This window comes from Antechinus flavipes, chromosome 1 (genome assembly GCF_016432865.1).
Source record: "Antechinus flavipes isolate AdamAnt ecotype Samford, QLD, Australia chromosome 1, AdamAnt_v2, whole genome shotgun sequence".
NCBI lineage: Eukaryota > Metazoa > Chordata > Mammalia > Dasyuromorphia > Dasyuridae > Antechinus > Antechinus flavipes.
The window spans coordinates 639,331,065-639,350,003 of NC_067398.1; the positions used below are offsets into that span (position 1 = coordinate 639,331,065).

Consider the following 18,939-nt stretch of genomic DNA (forward strand, 5'->3'; position numbering starts at 1 on the left):
AGACAACTAGGTTAGCTCCTTTGTCATACTGCCAAGTCACCCCAACTCCATTAAAACCCAAAGATCTTTTTCACAAGAGCTTTTGTCTACCTACATCTATATCATTCTATGTTGGTGAACTAAGATTTTAAACCTAAATATTTATACTTAGGATTTGGAAAGAAAAGATAATGATTTACTCATGAAATACTCAATTAGAAATGTCCAATAAGCAGTTGGTGATAAAGGGCCAGAGCTAAGAAACTAGAACTAGATAAAGAGATCTAGAAGTCATCTGTAAAAAATGATAATTAAATCCACAGGATCTAATGAAGTCAGCAAATGGGAGAGCATAAAGAAAGAGGGAAATGAGAAGAAATAAACCAATTTTAATATGTATTTTTAAAATTATGTCTATATGAAAATAACTTACAGGCTTGTTAGACTTTGTAGAAGGTCCTACAAAGGAATGGATGTACAGTACCACTCATTCAAATCAAAGGGAAAAAAAAGGATGAAGAAAATGCAAATCTCAAAACAAAAAATTACCCACCTATTTTCTTGCTACGTTCTTCTCCACGGTTATGTGCAATAATCGGAGAGTAAATGAAGGGGCTCTTAGCTGACATGTTTTGACCCAGTAAGCTTTTCATTTTCTGGGGCCGAAGACTGGCTGGGAGGTTCAAGAGTTTCACACGCCTATTGTTTCAAATGGAACAGCAACAACAACAACAACAAAAAAAAAAAAAAAAAATCATTTAAACTTTTTCCCATTCAATTTCAAATTAAACATGAAGAATTACACTGATACAGATAAAATCATTTTTAGCAAAGTAATAAATAACAATAATGATGATAATCACTCACATTTGTATCTACCACAAAATGCTTTCTTCACAATAATTTTAGAAGGTAAGTAATAGAAATATTATTATAGTCTTTTTTACAGATGAGGGAAGTAAGGCTAAGGGACACTGCCAGATGATAATAAAACACAATAACTGAAAAGGACCTCCAGATTACTTTGAGCAAGACCACAAACGGCGAGGAGAAAAGAAATAATTCAAAATTGGATCTTCTAATTTTAAATTTGATGATTTTTCCCCCTTCCTCACACCTGCTAAAACAAAAGCCAAAGGAAAGGTTACAAAATAACAACACAAATCAAGATAATGCTATAAGACTAATAAGAACAATTTACTAATGAAGGAACAATTACAAACCATAAGATAAAAATTGCCATACTGAATAATATGGGTGTAGCTACCTGCTGGGTCTTCTGTGATTAACCATTATCAATGCCCCATTACCTAATTATAGGTGTGCCTAAAGTATCTGTATTGGTATCTTTTCTTTAAACTCTTTCCCTTTTTTTTGGTGAGTATGTCAGCTTCGCTGGACTCATGTATCATCTCTATGAATAAGGCTCCCATCTATACATGCAGTCCTACTCATGCTTTTTCCTTTAGAACCTTTCCGTGAAGACATCCTACAAGATTCAACATTTTCAAAAGAACACTTTTCTTTAATAATAATCCTCAATTTTTCATTCCTTCTCACTACATAATCAGTTCCCTGGTCTTGCTGTTTCTTCTCTCACATCTCTTATATAAGCCAGTCACAGAACCATTTTCTTAATTCAATCTCTCATCAACTCTTACCAAGGCCATTCTAATAGACTCCTAATTTGTCTATTTCCAGTCTTTATCTTCTTTTTCCTCCCACATATAACTTTAATAGTGATATTCCTAAAGCACAGGTCAACCCATGTCACTCTTTTGCTCAAAAAGCTTCAATGGCTCCCTAGTTAACAGAGAGTGCTGGTAGACCTGACTTCAAATATAGCCTCAGACACTTATTAGCTTTATGTCCCTGGACAAGTTATTTAACTTCTGTCTGCTTATCTTTCTTCAACTGTAAAATAGGGATTAAAAAAAAGTACCAGAGATTATGAGGATTGAATGAGATAATATTAGTAAAGCTCTTAGAACAGCATTTGGCTTATAGTAGGAGCTTAATAAATGCCTATTTTCTTCTTTCTTTCATTTTTTCCCTTCCTTTCTTCTTTCCTCTAAAGTCAAAAGGAAAACTCATGTATTTGGAATATGAAATTGTCTTTAGCCTAACTCCGCAGGCTTACTGCACACCTCACTGCCCTGTGCAAATTCTAAAATAAAAGCTGTCACATACCTAAAATGTCTAAAATTTCTATACAACGTCCTATGTCCTATCAGTATATCTTTGCACGTTCTATCACATGTCCATAACTTTACATATGCTGTGCCGTCACACTAAGTACATTCCCATTTCATGACTCTGTTACATCCTTTCTGAAGACTAATCTGTCTTTTCCCCCTGATCTTACCCCACCACCCTGCTACACTACCACTACAAAATAATGCTTCCCTACCCCTAGAAATTACCTTATATCTACTTTGCATATTTTTATTCTCTTATCTTTTTGTCCAAATCTTCTTTTTTTTAATTAAAGGTTTTTATTTTCAAAACATATGCATGGATAATTTTTCAACATTAATCCTTGCAAAACCTTATGTTCCAATTTCTCTTCCCCTTTTTCCACCCCTTCCTCTAGATGGCAAGTAATCCAATATATGTTAAACATGGTAAAAATATGTGTTAAATTCAATACAGGCATACATATTTATACAATTATCTTGCTGCACAAGAAAAATCAAATCAAAAGGGAAAAAATGAGAAAAAATAAAATGCAAGCAAAAAACAACAAAAAGAATGAAAATGCTATGTTGTGATCCACACTCAGTTCCATAATCCTCTTTGAGTGTAAATGGTTCTCTTTATCACAAGATCATTAAAACTAGCCTCAATCATCTCATTGTTAACACATCCATCAGAACTGATCATCATATAATCTTGTTGTTGCTATGTATAATGATTTCCTGGTTCTGCTCATTCCACTTAGCATCAGTTCATGTAAGTTTCTCCAGGCTTCTCTGAAATCATCCCGTTGATTATTTCTTATAGAATAATAATATTCCATAACATTCAAATACCATAACTTATTCAGCCATTCTCCAACTGATGGGCAGCCACTTAGTTTCCAGTTTCTTGCCACTACAAAGAAGACTGCCACAGATATTTTTGCACATGTGGATCCCTTTTCCTCCTTTAAGATCTCTTTGGGATATAAACCCAGTAGAAATACTGCTGGATCAAAGGGTATGCACAGTTTGATAGCACTTCGGGCATAGTTTCAAATTGGTCTACAGAATGACCAGAGTGACTTCACAGTGTCTCAGTTTTCCCACATCCCCTCCAACATTCTGTCACTGTCTTTCCCTGTGATCTTAGAGTCAACCTGAGAAATGTGTAGTGGTACCTCAGAGTTGTCTTAATTTGCATTTCTCTGATCAATAGTGATTTAGAGCACCTTTTTCATATGACTAGAAATGATTTTAATTTCTTCATCTGAAAATTGTCTGATCGTATCCTTTAACCATTTATCTATTGGAGAATGGCTTGAATTCTTAAAAATTTGAGTCAATTCTCTATATATTTTAGAAATGAGGCCTTTGTCAGAACCTTTATTCTCTTATCTATGTAACTATTGCACCCTTGACAGAATATAAACTGCTTGAGATCAAGGGATATCTGTTATTTTGTCTTCGTATCCCCAATTGTTGTTCAGTCATTTTTCACTTGTGTCTGACTCTTGGTGACCCTATTTGGAATTTTCTTGGCAAAAATACTAAAGCAGTTTGACATTTCCTTCTCCAGACCACTTTGGAGATAAGGAAACTGAGGTAAACAGGCTTAAAGGATTTGCCCGGAGTTACAAAGCTACTAAGTGTCTGAAGTTGGATTTGAAATCAGGTCTTCCTTTATGCCCAAAAAATTATCAAATTGTGCATACCCTTTGATCCAGCAGTGTTTCTATTGGGCTTATATCCCAAAGAAATACTAAAGAAGGGAAAGGGACCTGTATGTGCCAAAATGTTTGTAGCAGCCCTGTTTGTAGTGGCCAGAAACTGGAAAGTGAATGGATGCCCATCAATTGGAGAATGGCTGGGTAAATTGTGGTATATGAATGTTATGGAATATTATTGTTCTGTAAGAAATGACCAGCAAGATGAATACAGAGAGGACTGGCGAGACTTACATGAACTGATGCTAAGTGAAATGAGCAGAACCAGGAGATCATTATACACTTTGACAACGATATTGTATGAGGACATATTTTGATGGAAGTGGATTTCTTTGACAAAGAGACCTGAGTTTCAATTGATAAATGACGGACAAAAGCAGCTACACCCAAAGAAAGAACACTGGGAAACGAATGTGAACTATCTGCATTTTTGTTTTTCTTCCCGGGCTATTTATACCTTCTGAATCCAATTCTCCCTATGCAACAAGAGAACTGTTCGGTTCTGCAAACATATATTATATCTAGGATATACTGCAACATATCCAACATATAAAGGACTGCTTGCCATCTAGGGGAGGGGGTGGAGGGAGGGAGGGAAAAAAAAATCGGAACAGAAATGAATGTCAATATAAAGTAATTATTAAATAAAAATTAAAAAAAAAAAACAGCTATACCCAAAGAAAGAACACTGGGAAACGAATGTGAACTATCTGCATTTTTGTTTTTCTTCCTGGGTTATTTATACCTTCTGAATCCAATTCTCCCTATGCAACAAGAGAACTGTTCGGCTCTGCAAACATATATTGTATCTAGGATATACTGCAACATATCCAACATATAAAGGACTGCTTGCCATCTAGGGGAGGGGGTGGAGGGAGGGAGGGAAAAAAAAATCGAACAGAAACAAGTGTCAATATAAAGTAATTATTAAATAAAAATTTAAAAAAAAAAAAAGAAAGAAAGAAATCAAGTCTTCCTAACTCCAGGCCCAGAATATTAACGATGTACCAACAAACTGCCTGGCACTTAGCAAAATCACATAAGTATACAAGAGGTTGTTAATATAGGAATATTGATTGCAGGTAGATTTTTTTTTAAAGCAAGACTATCATGATATGCTTTAAGTGTAAACATATTACAGAATCATCATTCAACAGAGCATATGCATCCTGAATTGCTTTTTGAGCAGTGTTATAGACAAGTGCTAATTCTTCCATACTCTCAGGGAGAATATTCCCCAATAACCAGGATTTGTAAGATAAATTTTGAGAGTTAAAAATTTAGCAAATTGTTAAAGGGCAAAATGGACATTCCTGACCCAAATGAGAATCCAGCTCATAACTTCTGCTGAATATGCATGATATATAAACTAAGTACCATAAACAGCTCCAAATATTCTTAAGACACTATACTTGGGAAAACAAGCATTAATAACACTTATAAATTACAAAAGGAGTTCTCAGAATGAGATATTCTTAATTAAAATTATTTCATCATTTTATACCTTCAGTAAGATCGACATGATTACTGCCACTGAATAGGATAGTACAGAAGAATTACCAATACTTAGAATATAAGGGAGAGAATTAGAAAGAAGTACAAGGACTCAGATGTCAGCTTAAATTTGTAACCAGAGATTTGTAACAGAGGAGAAAAAATGCTTGTCTTATGAGCAATGAATCTCTTATCACTAAATATGTTTAAGCAGAAAAGCCTATTGTAAGAGGGATTCATGTTTCAAAAAAAATTTGAGATGACCTTGGAAGATCATTCCAAGTGAAAGGTCCTGTGATTCTACAAAATGACATAGTCACCTGGTACATTGATGTATAATCACTTGACATACTAGCTTTAAATAGCTTCCTCCCCTAAGATACTTTCTGTATATACTAGAGCAGAAATTGAGCTTCATTTAACATTTCTATCCTTTATCTCCACAAGGACTGAGTGCACTATACATAGAAGATAATTAAGAAATACTATGTAGATAAATGATTCTGATTCTGATCTACCATAATCATAGAATTCTGGCACAAAAAAGCATCTAAAGAAATAGCACATCAAACTTTTTATGTACAATCAGGAAGGAAAGCAACATAGTAATTGAAATGAGCACTTACTCCTATTTGATCATTCCCACAAAATGTCACTTCATCATATTTAATAATTGAAGTATAATAAATGCAGAATAAATCTTTGTTGGAATTGCTGGTAAAAGACCTAAGTTGTTAGAAATGTGAATTAATACGAATATAGAACAAATAAGACCATATTTGGTATATAATTATGCTAATGGTAACACAAAGTTTGAAGAACAATGTTTTCAAAGATAAGTTATTTTTAAAAATTCAATATGGAAACTGTTGGCATTTTTAAAGAGCTTAAAAATAGAATCAAGTAACGCTCCTCTAAATGTTACATTTAATTGGAATTGAGTAAAGCAAGATTAGAACACTAATTAGTGAAGAGTCATGTAAATCAGAAAGCAAATGTATTGACAGGAATGACTCAAACAAAATACTTTTGCTTATTTGATTCTTAATTTGTTGATCCAAATGTTTCATACATAGAAATTAATCAATGTAGTTGATTCTCTAACCAAACTACATCACTTGTAAGTCACAATATATACTACATGTTATCTCACTTCTCTTCTTTTGTTGAGATTTTCATCTAGAATATCTTCTCTTCACATCTCTGGCCTAATGAAAACCTATCCATACTTCAAGTCACAATTCAAATGCTACTTCTTCTAGGTACTTGTATTTGACCCATATTTCTTAAATCAGAAATAGTCTTCCTGTCCACAGTACTTGTTTGTACTTATATAATTCACTTAAAACTTTCCATTCTGGATGCCCATCAATTGGAGAATGGCTGGGTAAATTGTGGTATATGAATGTTATGGAATATTATTGTTCTGTAAGAAATGACCAGCAAGATGAATACAGAGAGGACTGGCGAGACTTACATGAACTGATGCTAAGTGAAATGAGCAGAACCAGGAGATCATTATACACTTCGACAACGATATTGTATGAGGACATATTTTGATGGAAGTGGATTTCTTTGACAAAGAGACCTGAGTTTCAATTGATAAAGGATGGACAAAAGCAGCTACACCCAAAGAAAGAACATTGGGAAACGAATGTGAACTATCTGCATTTTTGTTTTTCTTCCCGGGTTATTTATACCTTCTGAATCCAATTCTCCCTATGCAACAAGAGAACTGTTCGGTTCTGCAAACATATATTGTATCTAGGATATACTGCAACATATCCAACATATATAAAGGACTGCTTGCCATCTAGGGGAGGGGGTAGAGGGAGGGAGGGGAAAAAAAAATCGGAACAGAAACGAGTGTCAATATAAAGTAATTATTAAATAAAAAATTTAAAAAAAAAAAACTTTCCATTCTGGATCATAGTTAGTTGTGCATATCCCCCACTGTAATGGAGGGAGATAGGTATAACAATGGCTAGAATGCTAGGGCAAGAGGCAGGAAGACCTGAGTTCAAATCCAATTTCAAACACTCATGTGTTGTGGGACACATGAACAAATCGCTTAACCCTGTTTAACCTCACTTTCTTCATCTGTAAAATGAGCTAGAGAAGGAAATGGCAATCAATATCTCTGTCCAGAAAACTTCAAAGAGGGTAACAGAGTCATACATGACTGAAATGTCAACACCACCACTAGAATGCCAGTTTCTGTAAAGCAGATGCTAAAGATGCTCTATGATTAATAAGTATTTACTGAATTGAACTGATATCAGGGAAAATATTAACTCCACAAAAAAATCTAATTTGTAAATGTTTTATGCACATACGTTTACATTTTATAATCTGTTATCACCTAACTCTATGACTGTAAGAACTATGTAATTTGTTAAGATTATGCATATGTTATCATCAGCATAAAGTAAAATCCCTGATGTATAATACAATTTAATGACTATTTAACATTGGAATCATTTCATAATTTGCATTAGTGTATACCATCAGACACCTATCAAAAGTTCTAAACTCTCCAGAGGAGGGTACATCATGCCAGATGCTAGGAAACAGTCTACAATTAAACAGGACTTGACAGGATGTTGTTGTTGTTCCATTGTGTCCAACTCTTCATGACTCTATGAACCACAGCAGCCAATGCTATCCTTGAGGTTTTCTTGGCAAAGAAAACTACAGTGATTTGCCACTTCCTTCTCCAGTGGATTAAAGCAAGCGGAGGTTAAGTGATACACACAGAGTTACACAGTTGAAAAGTGTTTGAGGCAGAATTTGATTCAAGTCTTCCCAACTCCAGTTCAGCACTCTTTTCACTATGCCACTTAGCTGCCTGATTTTCTGAAAATCCTACATTTGATTTTACACATTTCAATCTATTATCCTCTATTTTACTCTTTTCCATAAAGTTTTGATCATACTTTAGGTCAGGATCATTTCTAGTGTAGACTACACAGTCTTCTAATTGGCTTTGATGTTTCAAGTCTCTCCCCTCTCCACAAAGTTACCAAAATAATCTTTCCAAAACCCAAATCTGAGAAAAATGACAAAACAATGTTTCTGAAACCTAGATCTGACAATGTCATTTCCTGCTTGAAAATCTTCAGTTACTCTTTACTGTCGCTAGAATAAAATAAAAATTCCTGAGCCTGACATTTAAAGCCCTCCGTAATCTGGTTTCAACCTACCTTTCAAGTCCTATTTCACATTACTCTCCATCAAACAATCTACTTGTCAAACTGGCCTACCCTCTATTCCTCAAATTTTACATTATATCTCCTTTCTTTGTGTCACTGCATACAGTGTCTTCCACATTCCCTAGAACAATTAGTGTTGCATTTATTTATCAGTTGTTGTTGTTGTTTAATTTGATCATAGATTTATACTCCCTTAAAAAGGAACTGGGTGGTTTTTTGGGAGGTTTTTTCCTTGATTTAGTAAGGTGCTGGGAATGCTTAATGATTTTTTTTTTTGGATCTATTTGGTAGATGTTTAATTAGTCAGTCAAATTAGATTGGATAATCCTATACAACTCATAGCTGAAGTATGATTACCTTCATTTTACAAACAAGCTAAGTGAAGTTCTGAGCAATAAAAGTGATTGGTCAAAGACCATATATCTGGAAAATAAAATGAAAAAATCTGGATTCAAACAAGGTTCTACTGACTTGTACACTACAACACAGTCTTCACTTAAGGAATGGAAATCTGAAGGACAAGAAATAAGAACCTAATGCCTTCCTAGAATTTAAAGTCATTATAACTGACTAGCTTGAGAAAACTCTCTGATGATGATAACATTTAGCAAATGGAGAAGCAGAGAATATCACAGTATTCAGTTTTCACCAAGCATGCTATGAAATGTGTCACACACTAATAAGTGCAACCCAGAGAAAGAAGAGAGAAAATTTGTTTCAATGAGCTGAAAACTGGCTATAGGCCAAAGAAAGAAAAAATAAGTATAAATATCTTATTCTGGATCAAAAGAATGAGAAAAGAAGTTCTATTCTTAGAACAGAAACATGTCTTGTATTACAGTGAGTAAATAATGAGGATCCAACAAATCCAGATGTATAATATATGTGTGGGGTTAGACATTCTATGAAAAGATTCACCATCTTATACATGGATTCACCAGAAGAGTCTTTCTAAGAGCAAACTGATAAATTTAAAGGTGATTATAATAATAACAACAACAATAATAGCAACAAAACAATAATAATAATATCAGTTAGCATTCACATAGTTCTTTAAGGGTCACAAGACACTTTTACATGTTCTTTCAACTCATAAAAATTCTGAGAGATAGACGCTACTATCCCTACTTTACAGATGAAGAAACTAAGACATGGAATATTAAATGACTTACAGAGGATTACACATGCATAATTGCACAGCAAAGTGACTGACACACAATAAGCTTTTAATAAATATTTAGTGATTGAATGAAGCAGAATTTGAACTCGGCTTTCCTGATCCAATTCCTGTACTCTATGCACTGCTGCATCGCTTAGAAGCCTAAATACATAAGTTTTCATTCAAACAAACAAAAAACCCTCTAAATTTTTCCATATGCATACTGCATAAAAGAGCTGTTTCACACAAAAAAAGAGAAGACTAAAGGGAACATGGTAATAGTTGCTTTCAAGTACCTGAAACAATATTAGATAGAAGAATTAGAATTGTTCTGTTCATTCCCAGAGAGCAGAATTTACAAGTTGCACAGGGACAGACTTTAACTCAATGCAAGAAAAAACTATAACATTTAAGGTTTTCCAAAAGTGAAATTCAATGGCACAAGATAAAATTTCTCCTCCACTGTAACTCTTTAAGGTGAGCTTGGACAGCTATTTCTCATGGATGTTGTAGAAAGGATTTCTCTTAGTTTGGGGCTTAGAAACCTCTACAGTATCTTCCTATTAAAGATTCTGTGATTTTGAGAGAAGTAAGTGATAAGCATTAAAGAATTGAAGCAGAGGAGATTTAGGTGTAAGAAGAACAGAAAGGGGGAAGGGGCAAGTTAGGAAGAGCTTTTGCCAAAGAAAGGACTTTATATCTGATAATGGAGGTGGCAGAGAGCCACTAGAGTTTATTGAGTAGAATGGCGACATGGTCAGTTTTATTAAGATCCTTTTGACACCTGAATAAAAGATAGGCCGGAGTGAAAGGAAACTTACTGCAAGGAACCCAACCAGCAGGCTATTACAATAGTCCATGTGTGAGATCATGAGAGCCAGCACCTGAGTGGAGGCAATATCAGAAGAAAGAAGAGGATATATGTGAGAGATATTACAAAAATAATCTTGGCAACAGATTAGACATAGGGGTAAGAGAGTAACCTATGTTACAAGCTGGGATGACTAGGAGAATAGTGGTAATGGGGAAGAGAAGAAGCCATGGATAATGGGGAGAGATGGGGAATAATATGGTCAGTTTGAAACATGCTGATTTTTAGAAAAGAGAGCATTGACGTTAAAAGTGGAGCAAAACCAAGGAACACATTCATCATATATGAGTGATGAGGCTTTTGTGGAGAGTATAGTACTTCAGTTGAAAGAGACATAAGACATCTTAATGATTAGAGCTCAGTGAAACTGGAATGGGTTGCTTCAACAAGTAGTGAATTCACTAGCATTGAAGGTGTTCACAGAGTGACTGAATAATTATTTGGTGGTGATACTGGAGATAGATTCAATTTGAGTTAAAGTTGGACTGCTGGAATTCTTCCCAATTTTGCAATTAGTCACCAGGGGAATTTGCAACAGTAAGAAAGGATGAATCTAACCTATTCCATTGATCAACTAGTCTATTTCTTAGCCAATACCAGATGGTTTTAGTAACTGCTGCTAATAAGATCAGGAGTGAAACAAGGCTGCCCACTATCACCGTTACGATTTAATACTGTATTAGAAATGCTAGCTTTGGCAATAAGAATTGAGAAAGAGATTAAAGGAATAAGAATAGGCAATGAGGAAATGAAATTATCACTCTTTGCTGATAATATGATGGTATACTTAAAGAACCCCAGAGACTCTACTAAAAAGTTATTAGAAACAATGCACAAGCAAGTATCTAAGTTACTTTCAAAATTCAATTATATTATGTTCAGGATTTTTCTGCAGTATTATAAAAATTTTCAAATTAAATAGAATCTGACAGCTCATATTAATTTCACAAATGAGTACAGAAGAACATTAACTTGTCCAACATAATACTATCAAAGTTAATCTTGGGCCTCAGGTCTTGTGAGTCCTCCCTCAGTGCACTTTCTACCTCAATATGTTTCGTCTCCAATAGTGCCCCTTTTTTCTCTATAAGCTCCTTGAAGACAGGAATTGTCATTCTTTTTTTTATCTGTATCCATACTTAGCATAATACCTGGCATACATTAGGTGTTTAATAAATGTTTACTGACTATTGATTATTGAAAAAAAAATACAATCATCTGGTAACCAACTTAAGATGTCTCTACAACTATTTATTCAATACCATAATTCTATTCAATACTTCCAGGAAAACAAAGATAAGTAATACACAATCCCCAACTTCGTAGAAATAAGTCTAGTTAAAGATAAAACAGATAACAGCTGCCATTAGCATAGCCCTTTAAAATTTATAAAGCATTTTTAAAATATCATCTCATTTATCCACACACAAACTCTTGGAGGTAGGCATTATTATTATTCCCATTTTACAGATGAAGAAACTGACTTTAATTGACTTGCCCAGATTCACACTTCTCTCAGAAGTAAGATTTCAACTCAGGACTTCAAAGTCTGGCTATAGTTCTCTATCTGTGGTACAACCTAGGTGCCTCTGAAAAAAGTAACAGCTAATAGCTAATATTTATTTAGTGCTTTAAGGTTTGAAAGATGTTTTATATTTATTGCATTATTTCATCCTCACACAACCTAGTGAGGTAAGTGCTATTATTATCACGAATTTATAGACAAGGCCCTTGAAGCCAAATAAATGGCTTGCATAGGTTCACACAGCTACTAAGTATCTGAAGCAAATCTTGAACACGTATTAATATTTTACAAATACATTAAGATGAAGAGTACATATTATTATGAGATAATAGAACTGTACAGTGGAAGGGACAATGAGCTTGGAGAAAAAACAGAGAGAGGCCTGTGTTCAAATCCTTTCTCTGATTCTAATACATATATAATTTACAATCTCTGAGTCTAAGCTTCATCTACATAGTGAGACACTAGATCTCTGAAAACTTAAATGTCAAATATTATTATTTTTCAATCAGAATGGGGAGAGAAAGAGCAAGAACAAGAGAGAGTGAGAGCAAGAGTGGGAACAAGAACAGGAGCAAGGAAAGAAGGGAGAAGGAAAGATCACAGCATCATGAAAGAAACATTTCAATAAATCTAGGTAGAGGAAAAGCAGAAACCAAAGAAGCTAAAATATTCTGAACAAAGAGAAGACTGTGAGCAGAGATGGGAAAGTACAAGACAATTTAAGTGAAGGACAACTTCCTAAATCTTAACTAATATATCCTGAAACAAAAGCAAAGCATAGCTAATTTAGAAAAAATACACTTAATTTTACATTATTTGAGGGATATGGCTACTTTTCTTTCTACTTCACAACAATGTTATAGCATTGTTCTTACAGAAGAAAGGTTCGAGTTTTATAGACAGACTAGAGCAAGGGTTGGCAAATCACGGCCCTTGGCCCAAATCCCACCCAGTTCTTTGGTGGCTAGAGTTTGCTGGCTTCTGGCCTAGAGTAGAATGATTCAGATAAACAAGGCTCTCATAGACTAGAACTGCTAAGTACCATCATGAATATAACACTGGACTTCCAGTGTGGAAGACATGACAATCCTGTCTCAGACATTTACTACATCTGTTGCTGGGTAAACTCTGGCACCCTGTTTTCTATCTAAAAAATGAGAATAATAACAGCACTTAGTAGAGTTGTTGTAAGATTAAATTTTAAAAATAAATGTATAGCATTTTGTTCAATTTAAAGAACAATGTAAAGTTAACTATTTTTAGCTATTATATGAAAGTAACAAGTTTAAAATGATTTTTAGTGTTTAAAAAGCTCAAAATAACAATCTTGTTTTTCAAATTTTGGAGTAATCACTTAGGAGAGTTAATTTACAGTTTAAATGATCTATCCAACAGGAAGTGGAACTCTTTGATAAAGAGAGCCTTAATTGATCAAAGATGGACAGAAGCAGCTACACCCAGAGAAAGAACACTGGAAATGAATATAAACTGCTTGCATTTATGTTTTTCCTCCCGGGTTATTTATACCTTCTGAATTCAATTCTCCCTATGCAACAAGAAAACTGTTTGGTTCTGCACACATATATTGTATCTAGGATATACTGCAACCCATTCAACATGTAAAGGACTCTTGCCATCTGGGGGAAGGGGTGGAGGGAGGGAGGGGAAAAATCGGAACAGAAATGAATGCAAGGGATAATGCTGTAAAAAATTACCCTGGCATGCATTCTATCAATAAAAAATTATTTTAAAAAAATGACTAGATCTCAAAAAAAAAAAAAAATACAGACTACATGAAGTAAATAATGTGAATGGACTCAATCAAGTAAGGTAATGTCTAACAAATATTTAACAACCAGGCACTTTTAAACTTAAATATAATGCTACTTTCTGAGAATTTTATGGCTACTATATAAAGTTGGCTTGGGAAAATTTGGCAGGAAGATAGGAAAAAAAATCAAGCTTTTTTTTTTTTTTACTGTAAAACCTTTCATATGAAAAACTTTCATAAATGCTTAATTCCATGTTTGAATGGGAGAAAAATTGCATTGGCATTAATATTTTCTCACAGAAGCCCAAAATGCCCATAAAATAGCTGAAGAAGGCTAGAGAAGAACAATACACAGCAAAAGATTGTCTCTGAAAAAGAACACCACCTCAATTTGTTATATCATGTTTATTCATGTAAGTTTTTATACATGATAGCTTTTTTCTCTCTAAGGTAAGGATAACTACTTAAGAACTTATGTGAATATATTTTCATTTTGCAAATGCTTTACATACATTTCAGTTAAACAAACATTTGTCAAGCAACTACTATGTGCTAGTTACACTTCAGATTGCTGGTATAGAGACATAAATGATAAGTCTTTTTTTTCAAGGAGTTTATTGTCTTTTATTCTACTTACATAAAGAATGGCTTCTATTATAGTAAATGACTATAAAAATAAAGATGGATTTCTTATGTTCTGCTTAAATATGCTTTAAGATTTCTTCTATCATTAAAGAAAATATTGCTAATTAAAAAAGACTTTTTATATTTAAAACCAAATAAAAAATACAAATTTTTTTTCCTAAAAAAAAAAAAAAAAAAAAAAAACAGAGTGTAGACCTTTGTCTCATTCTTTTACTATTTCTAGGATATCGTAACAATCAAACAATCCATATCTCAGTTATAAATCTTACTTAATAACCAGTCATTTCCCTTTCTAGTCATACATATATTCTTAATAAAATTTTGTCATTAAGCACTTGCCATTCATCCCTAGTAATATGCTTCAGACTGCTTAAATCCATTCTACCCCCTTTGAATTCTTTAACAATTTCATTCTTCTGGAATGCTAACAGTTTTTGATTTACATCATTGAATTTTAGCAGAAAAATACTGGAAATACTGTAATCAAAGGGAATTTGTTTTACTAACAAATTGTCTGAAGAGAAAAGGGATATAGCATTTTTTACTCATCAATGTATTTTTATTATGAATTAATAATATATATATACATATACATATGTGTGTGTGTGTGTGTGTGTGTATATATATATATATATATATATACACACGCACTATTGATTTGTTCAAATAGTAAATGGTGACTTAAAATTCTTCCACTTTGATGTTTTCTTGTGCTACTTGGAAATCTACAAAGATCCTGAACTAAAGAAATAGAAGTAACTGCACAACAAAGACTGAAAGGTATTCCCATGCTTGTGAATCACAAATGCTAGATGTCTTCCATTTAATCAAATATACGTTTGGCAGTTGACTGATTATAAGTTTCAGAAAAAAGTGAACAAATATACACTGAAAGTATCACTAACAGTTTTCTCTTATTTTTTATTTGAGCTACAATAATATCCAACATAGTTGCTAAATGCTGAGCAATACTTGAAGTCAAAAGCATATCCACATATTCTTCCAAATAATGCTTTGGGTCCTACTTGCCAACCATTCTTCATTGCCAACTGTTCAGGTATCATTTTATCTTCTTCTTCTATTGTCTTATTCTAAGCCTTATCTAATTCCAAGCTCATCTTAGTGCAAATTCACTAAGTTCACAATGTTCGCTGTAGTCTTGAAATGTCAAACTTAGCATCCATCTCTTCTTATGCAAATTTGACAACATCTTCTGTTCTAACTCATTCTTCTTACTGTTGAAAGTAAAAGAGTAATAACGTCTGTTCAGTCCATGAATTGATGCCTGGATAGATGGCTTATTTAAATGAACCAGATTTGAAATTGTTTGTCTGTGTTCATGTCCCAAGATCATAATAGTTGTACTGATCAGTCTGAAGGCATTAATAATTAATCTTCCTTTGATACTCTGAAAGCACTATGTATTTAAAATCAGGTGGGACGAAGATCTCTCCTCTACCTGATTCTGAATCTAAGACATCTCTAATGTCTACCCAAGATAAAGAAATTAACTCCAAATGTGCTTCATTCACTGTATGTCACCATGTGGCATATGCTTAGTTTTCTACATACTTAGTTTTATCAACTATATATGGCTAAACCCAATCTTTTTTTTCCTATGGCTTTCACTGAGCTTTGTCCTCTCCTCAGGCTGAATGCAACTAATACAATTTCACATGAACATACAGCATTTAGAAAACTGTGCCACAAATAAGAGACTTTTGTGCTATGCAAACTATCACCCATAGCATATATGAACATTTTAGGTGAATATCTCTCTCCTTATTTATAATTTGGTTGATGTCAGTACTCAGCAGAATACTAATAAAAAAAGTTATCTTCATACTTGCATCTTTCACAGAATCTTGTAAAACAGAACATATATGTGGGGGCCAAGAGATATCTTATTTGAGGAGAACCTTCAAGGTAGCACTTTGTTATACTTGGTCAGATCTGACTGTTCTTCCTGATTTCATTTTAAGTACCAGAGACATTTCTTCATATCAGGAGTAAGGCATGAGACAGGAAAATATCAGTGGGTTGAACTTAGAAGTGAAAAAAGGGTAACTATAAAAATACCAGCAGGACTGTTCCATTCAAGGCATAATTATTGAGGGGCAGCTAGGTGGTGCAGTGGATAGAGCACCAGCCCTGAAGTCAGGAGGACCTGAGTTTAAATTTGGTCTCAGACACTTAACACTTATGAGGTGTATGATCCTGGGCAAGTCACTTAACTCCAATTGCCTCAAGGAAAAAAAAAAAGTCAAGGTATAATTATTGAACTTGTTGTGATTTATTCCTCTGGCTCATGGTGGCACAAAAGTAAAACTTTCCCCCTATTTTTTTAAACTTTGTCTATAATCAATGGCCTTTAAAAGTTGTGGCAATAAATCACTCACTATGGCAAATTCTACCAAGACCAAACAGCTTCACAAATGAGCTTAACAACAGATTATCTGTCTTCTGAACCAACTCAAACACAGGAAGTTCAATGCCAAATGGTATAGCTACAGCATGTGCATGTATATTCCCTTTTCCCCTACATACACACCTATGATGTTTTACCTTTGATAGATCTGGGTACAGTCAACTCAAAACTTCTCTGACTTATTACTAAGATTTATCTATTAAACTATAGAAAAATTATAATTTCTATTCCAAGAAATTTCTGAGCCAACAAAATCACAATTCTTGGTGAAACAACATAAACTCTATGTTCAATATGAAGTGAACACGTGGAATGATGAATGCAATGTTGAAAAATAGGGTTCAGAATCAATAAATGAAAGTCCAAAGCTTCTCAGATGTCTTGCACCCACATTTCATTAATAATCTTCTTAATAAAGAAGAAAGTTATAAAGCAAGGAAGGGGGGGCACAAAGGAATATCGTGAAATATGGCTTTATCTGATGGGAACAAGAAATATCTAATTATAGATATAACTGCCATTTCTGAATATGTTGTCTGTATATGGTCGAATCATAAAAGGGATAATGGAATGGACAAAATAACACCAAATCAGAGTAAATGCCCAATAGGACCAAAGAATATGAAACTACATATAATAAGATTATAAAAACTCCAAACCAACCTGTTTATATAATCTGTTGATTCCAAACTAGGAAGAAAATATCAGAAATTTAGAATGAAAGCTCATTTGTATAAGATTACAGAAGCAGATGACAGATGATTATCAAGAGCAGTGAATTTCAAAACAATAAAAAGCAGGTGGGAATCAAACAAGGTTGGAGAGTTTGGTATGGGATCCAATTAAGTTGTATCATCTTTTACAGTAACATGCTCTTTACTCAAACCTCAAACAAATGAAGCATCTCTAAAGTCCAATTAGACTGGCATTAATCTTACCTCACAATGGGAAGTTTCGTAAATGGGACAGGAGGTAAGTTCAGTCCATCTGGGAGAGAGAGAAGTTCCATTGTTCCTGGGCATTTTGAAGTGTAGCTTTCTAAACTCTGTGTCACATCCTTTTTTTCTTAAAAAGGGAAAGAAAAGAAAGTCAAGATCTATCACACAAAAATGATTCTGACATTTTCTAGGGTATAAAAAATACAGAACCTTATAATGTTAGTTAGGACTAAACAATTATACAGTAAGGATTATGTAGCCTAATTTCCATTTTTATATACCAAGATCAGAGGTCCAAAGTTATACAACCAGAAAACAGAAGAGGCAGATCTAGAACCCTCAAGTGGGTAGCAGCACCAGAGCTAGAACTCAAGTTTCCTGACCTCTGTTTTGTCCCCTTTATCATTATATTCCATCTATATAGTGTGAGCTCTACTCCATCTCAAATAAGTTGTTAAAGTGAAATGGAAAAATAACACATGTTGCAACATAAAGATAATGATTTTAGAGAATTCAAGACTATGGAAAACTATGTTTAATTGGAAAACTATGAACCAAACAAATTCCTTTATCTATTTATTGGTGATGGTTGTTTTTTGATGAGACTAGAAAAGCAACTATACTTAATTTTGAGTTGAGTATGTGGAAAAATATGAAATATAATAATAAAAATTTTCTTTATACATTAGTCTGCCAAAGAATTCCAAATGCTATCATGAAAATTATCTCATTTGCCAAATGTAAAGTATATTACATGTAATTAAATAGGTAATACTCCATTATGTTGTCTCTAAAAATTCCATAGTTATCAAAATGAAAGGAATTAACCTATTAGCTATATCCTGTGCATTTAATTTTCAAGAGACTCATGTTAAAGTGAGGACCAAAATAGAAATGCAAAGACCTAATTTCTAGTCCAACACACAAGGTTAGAAATTGTCTCTATATTGTATCTATAAGTCCAGGGCCTAGTACACTGTCTGAAACTCAGTAGTATTTAACAAGTATTT

General features: G+C 33.7%; 1 protein-coding gene across 3 annotated transcripts in view; it reads right to left on the bottom strand.

Annotated features, from left to right (window-relative positions):
* Positions 1-18,939, bottom strand: part of TRAPPC9 (trafficking protein particle complex subunit 9) — a 1,007,235-nt gene that overhangs the window by 829,011 nt on the left and 159,285 nt on the right. For all 3 annotated transcript variants that reach the window (XM_051971143.1, XM_051971142.1, XM_051971144.1), the window contains 2 exons: positions 17,930-18,056; positions 533-678 (listed from right to left, as the gene is read on the bottom strand). In XM_051971143.1, coding sequence (XP_051827103.1) covers positions 533-678; positions 17,930-18,056 — 273 coding nt within the window. The remainder of the gene's footprint in view (positions 1-532; positions 679-17,929; positions 18,057-18,939) is intronic.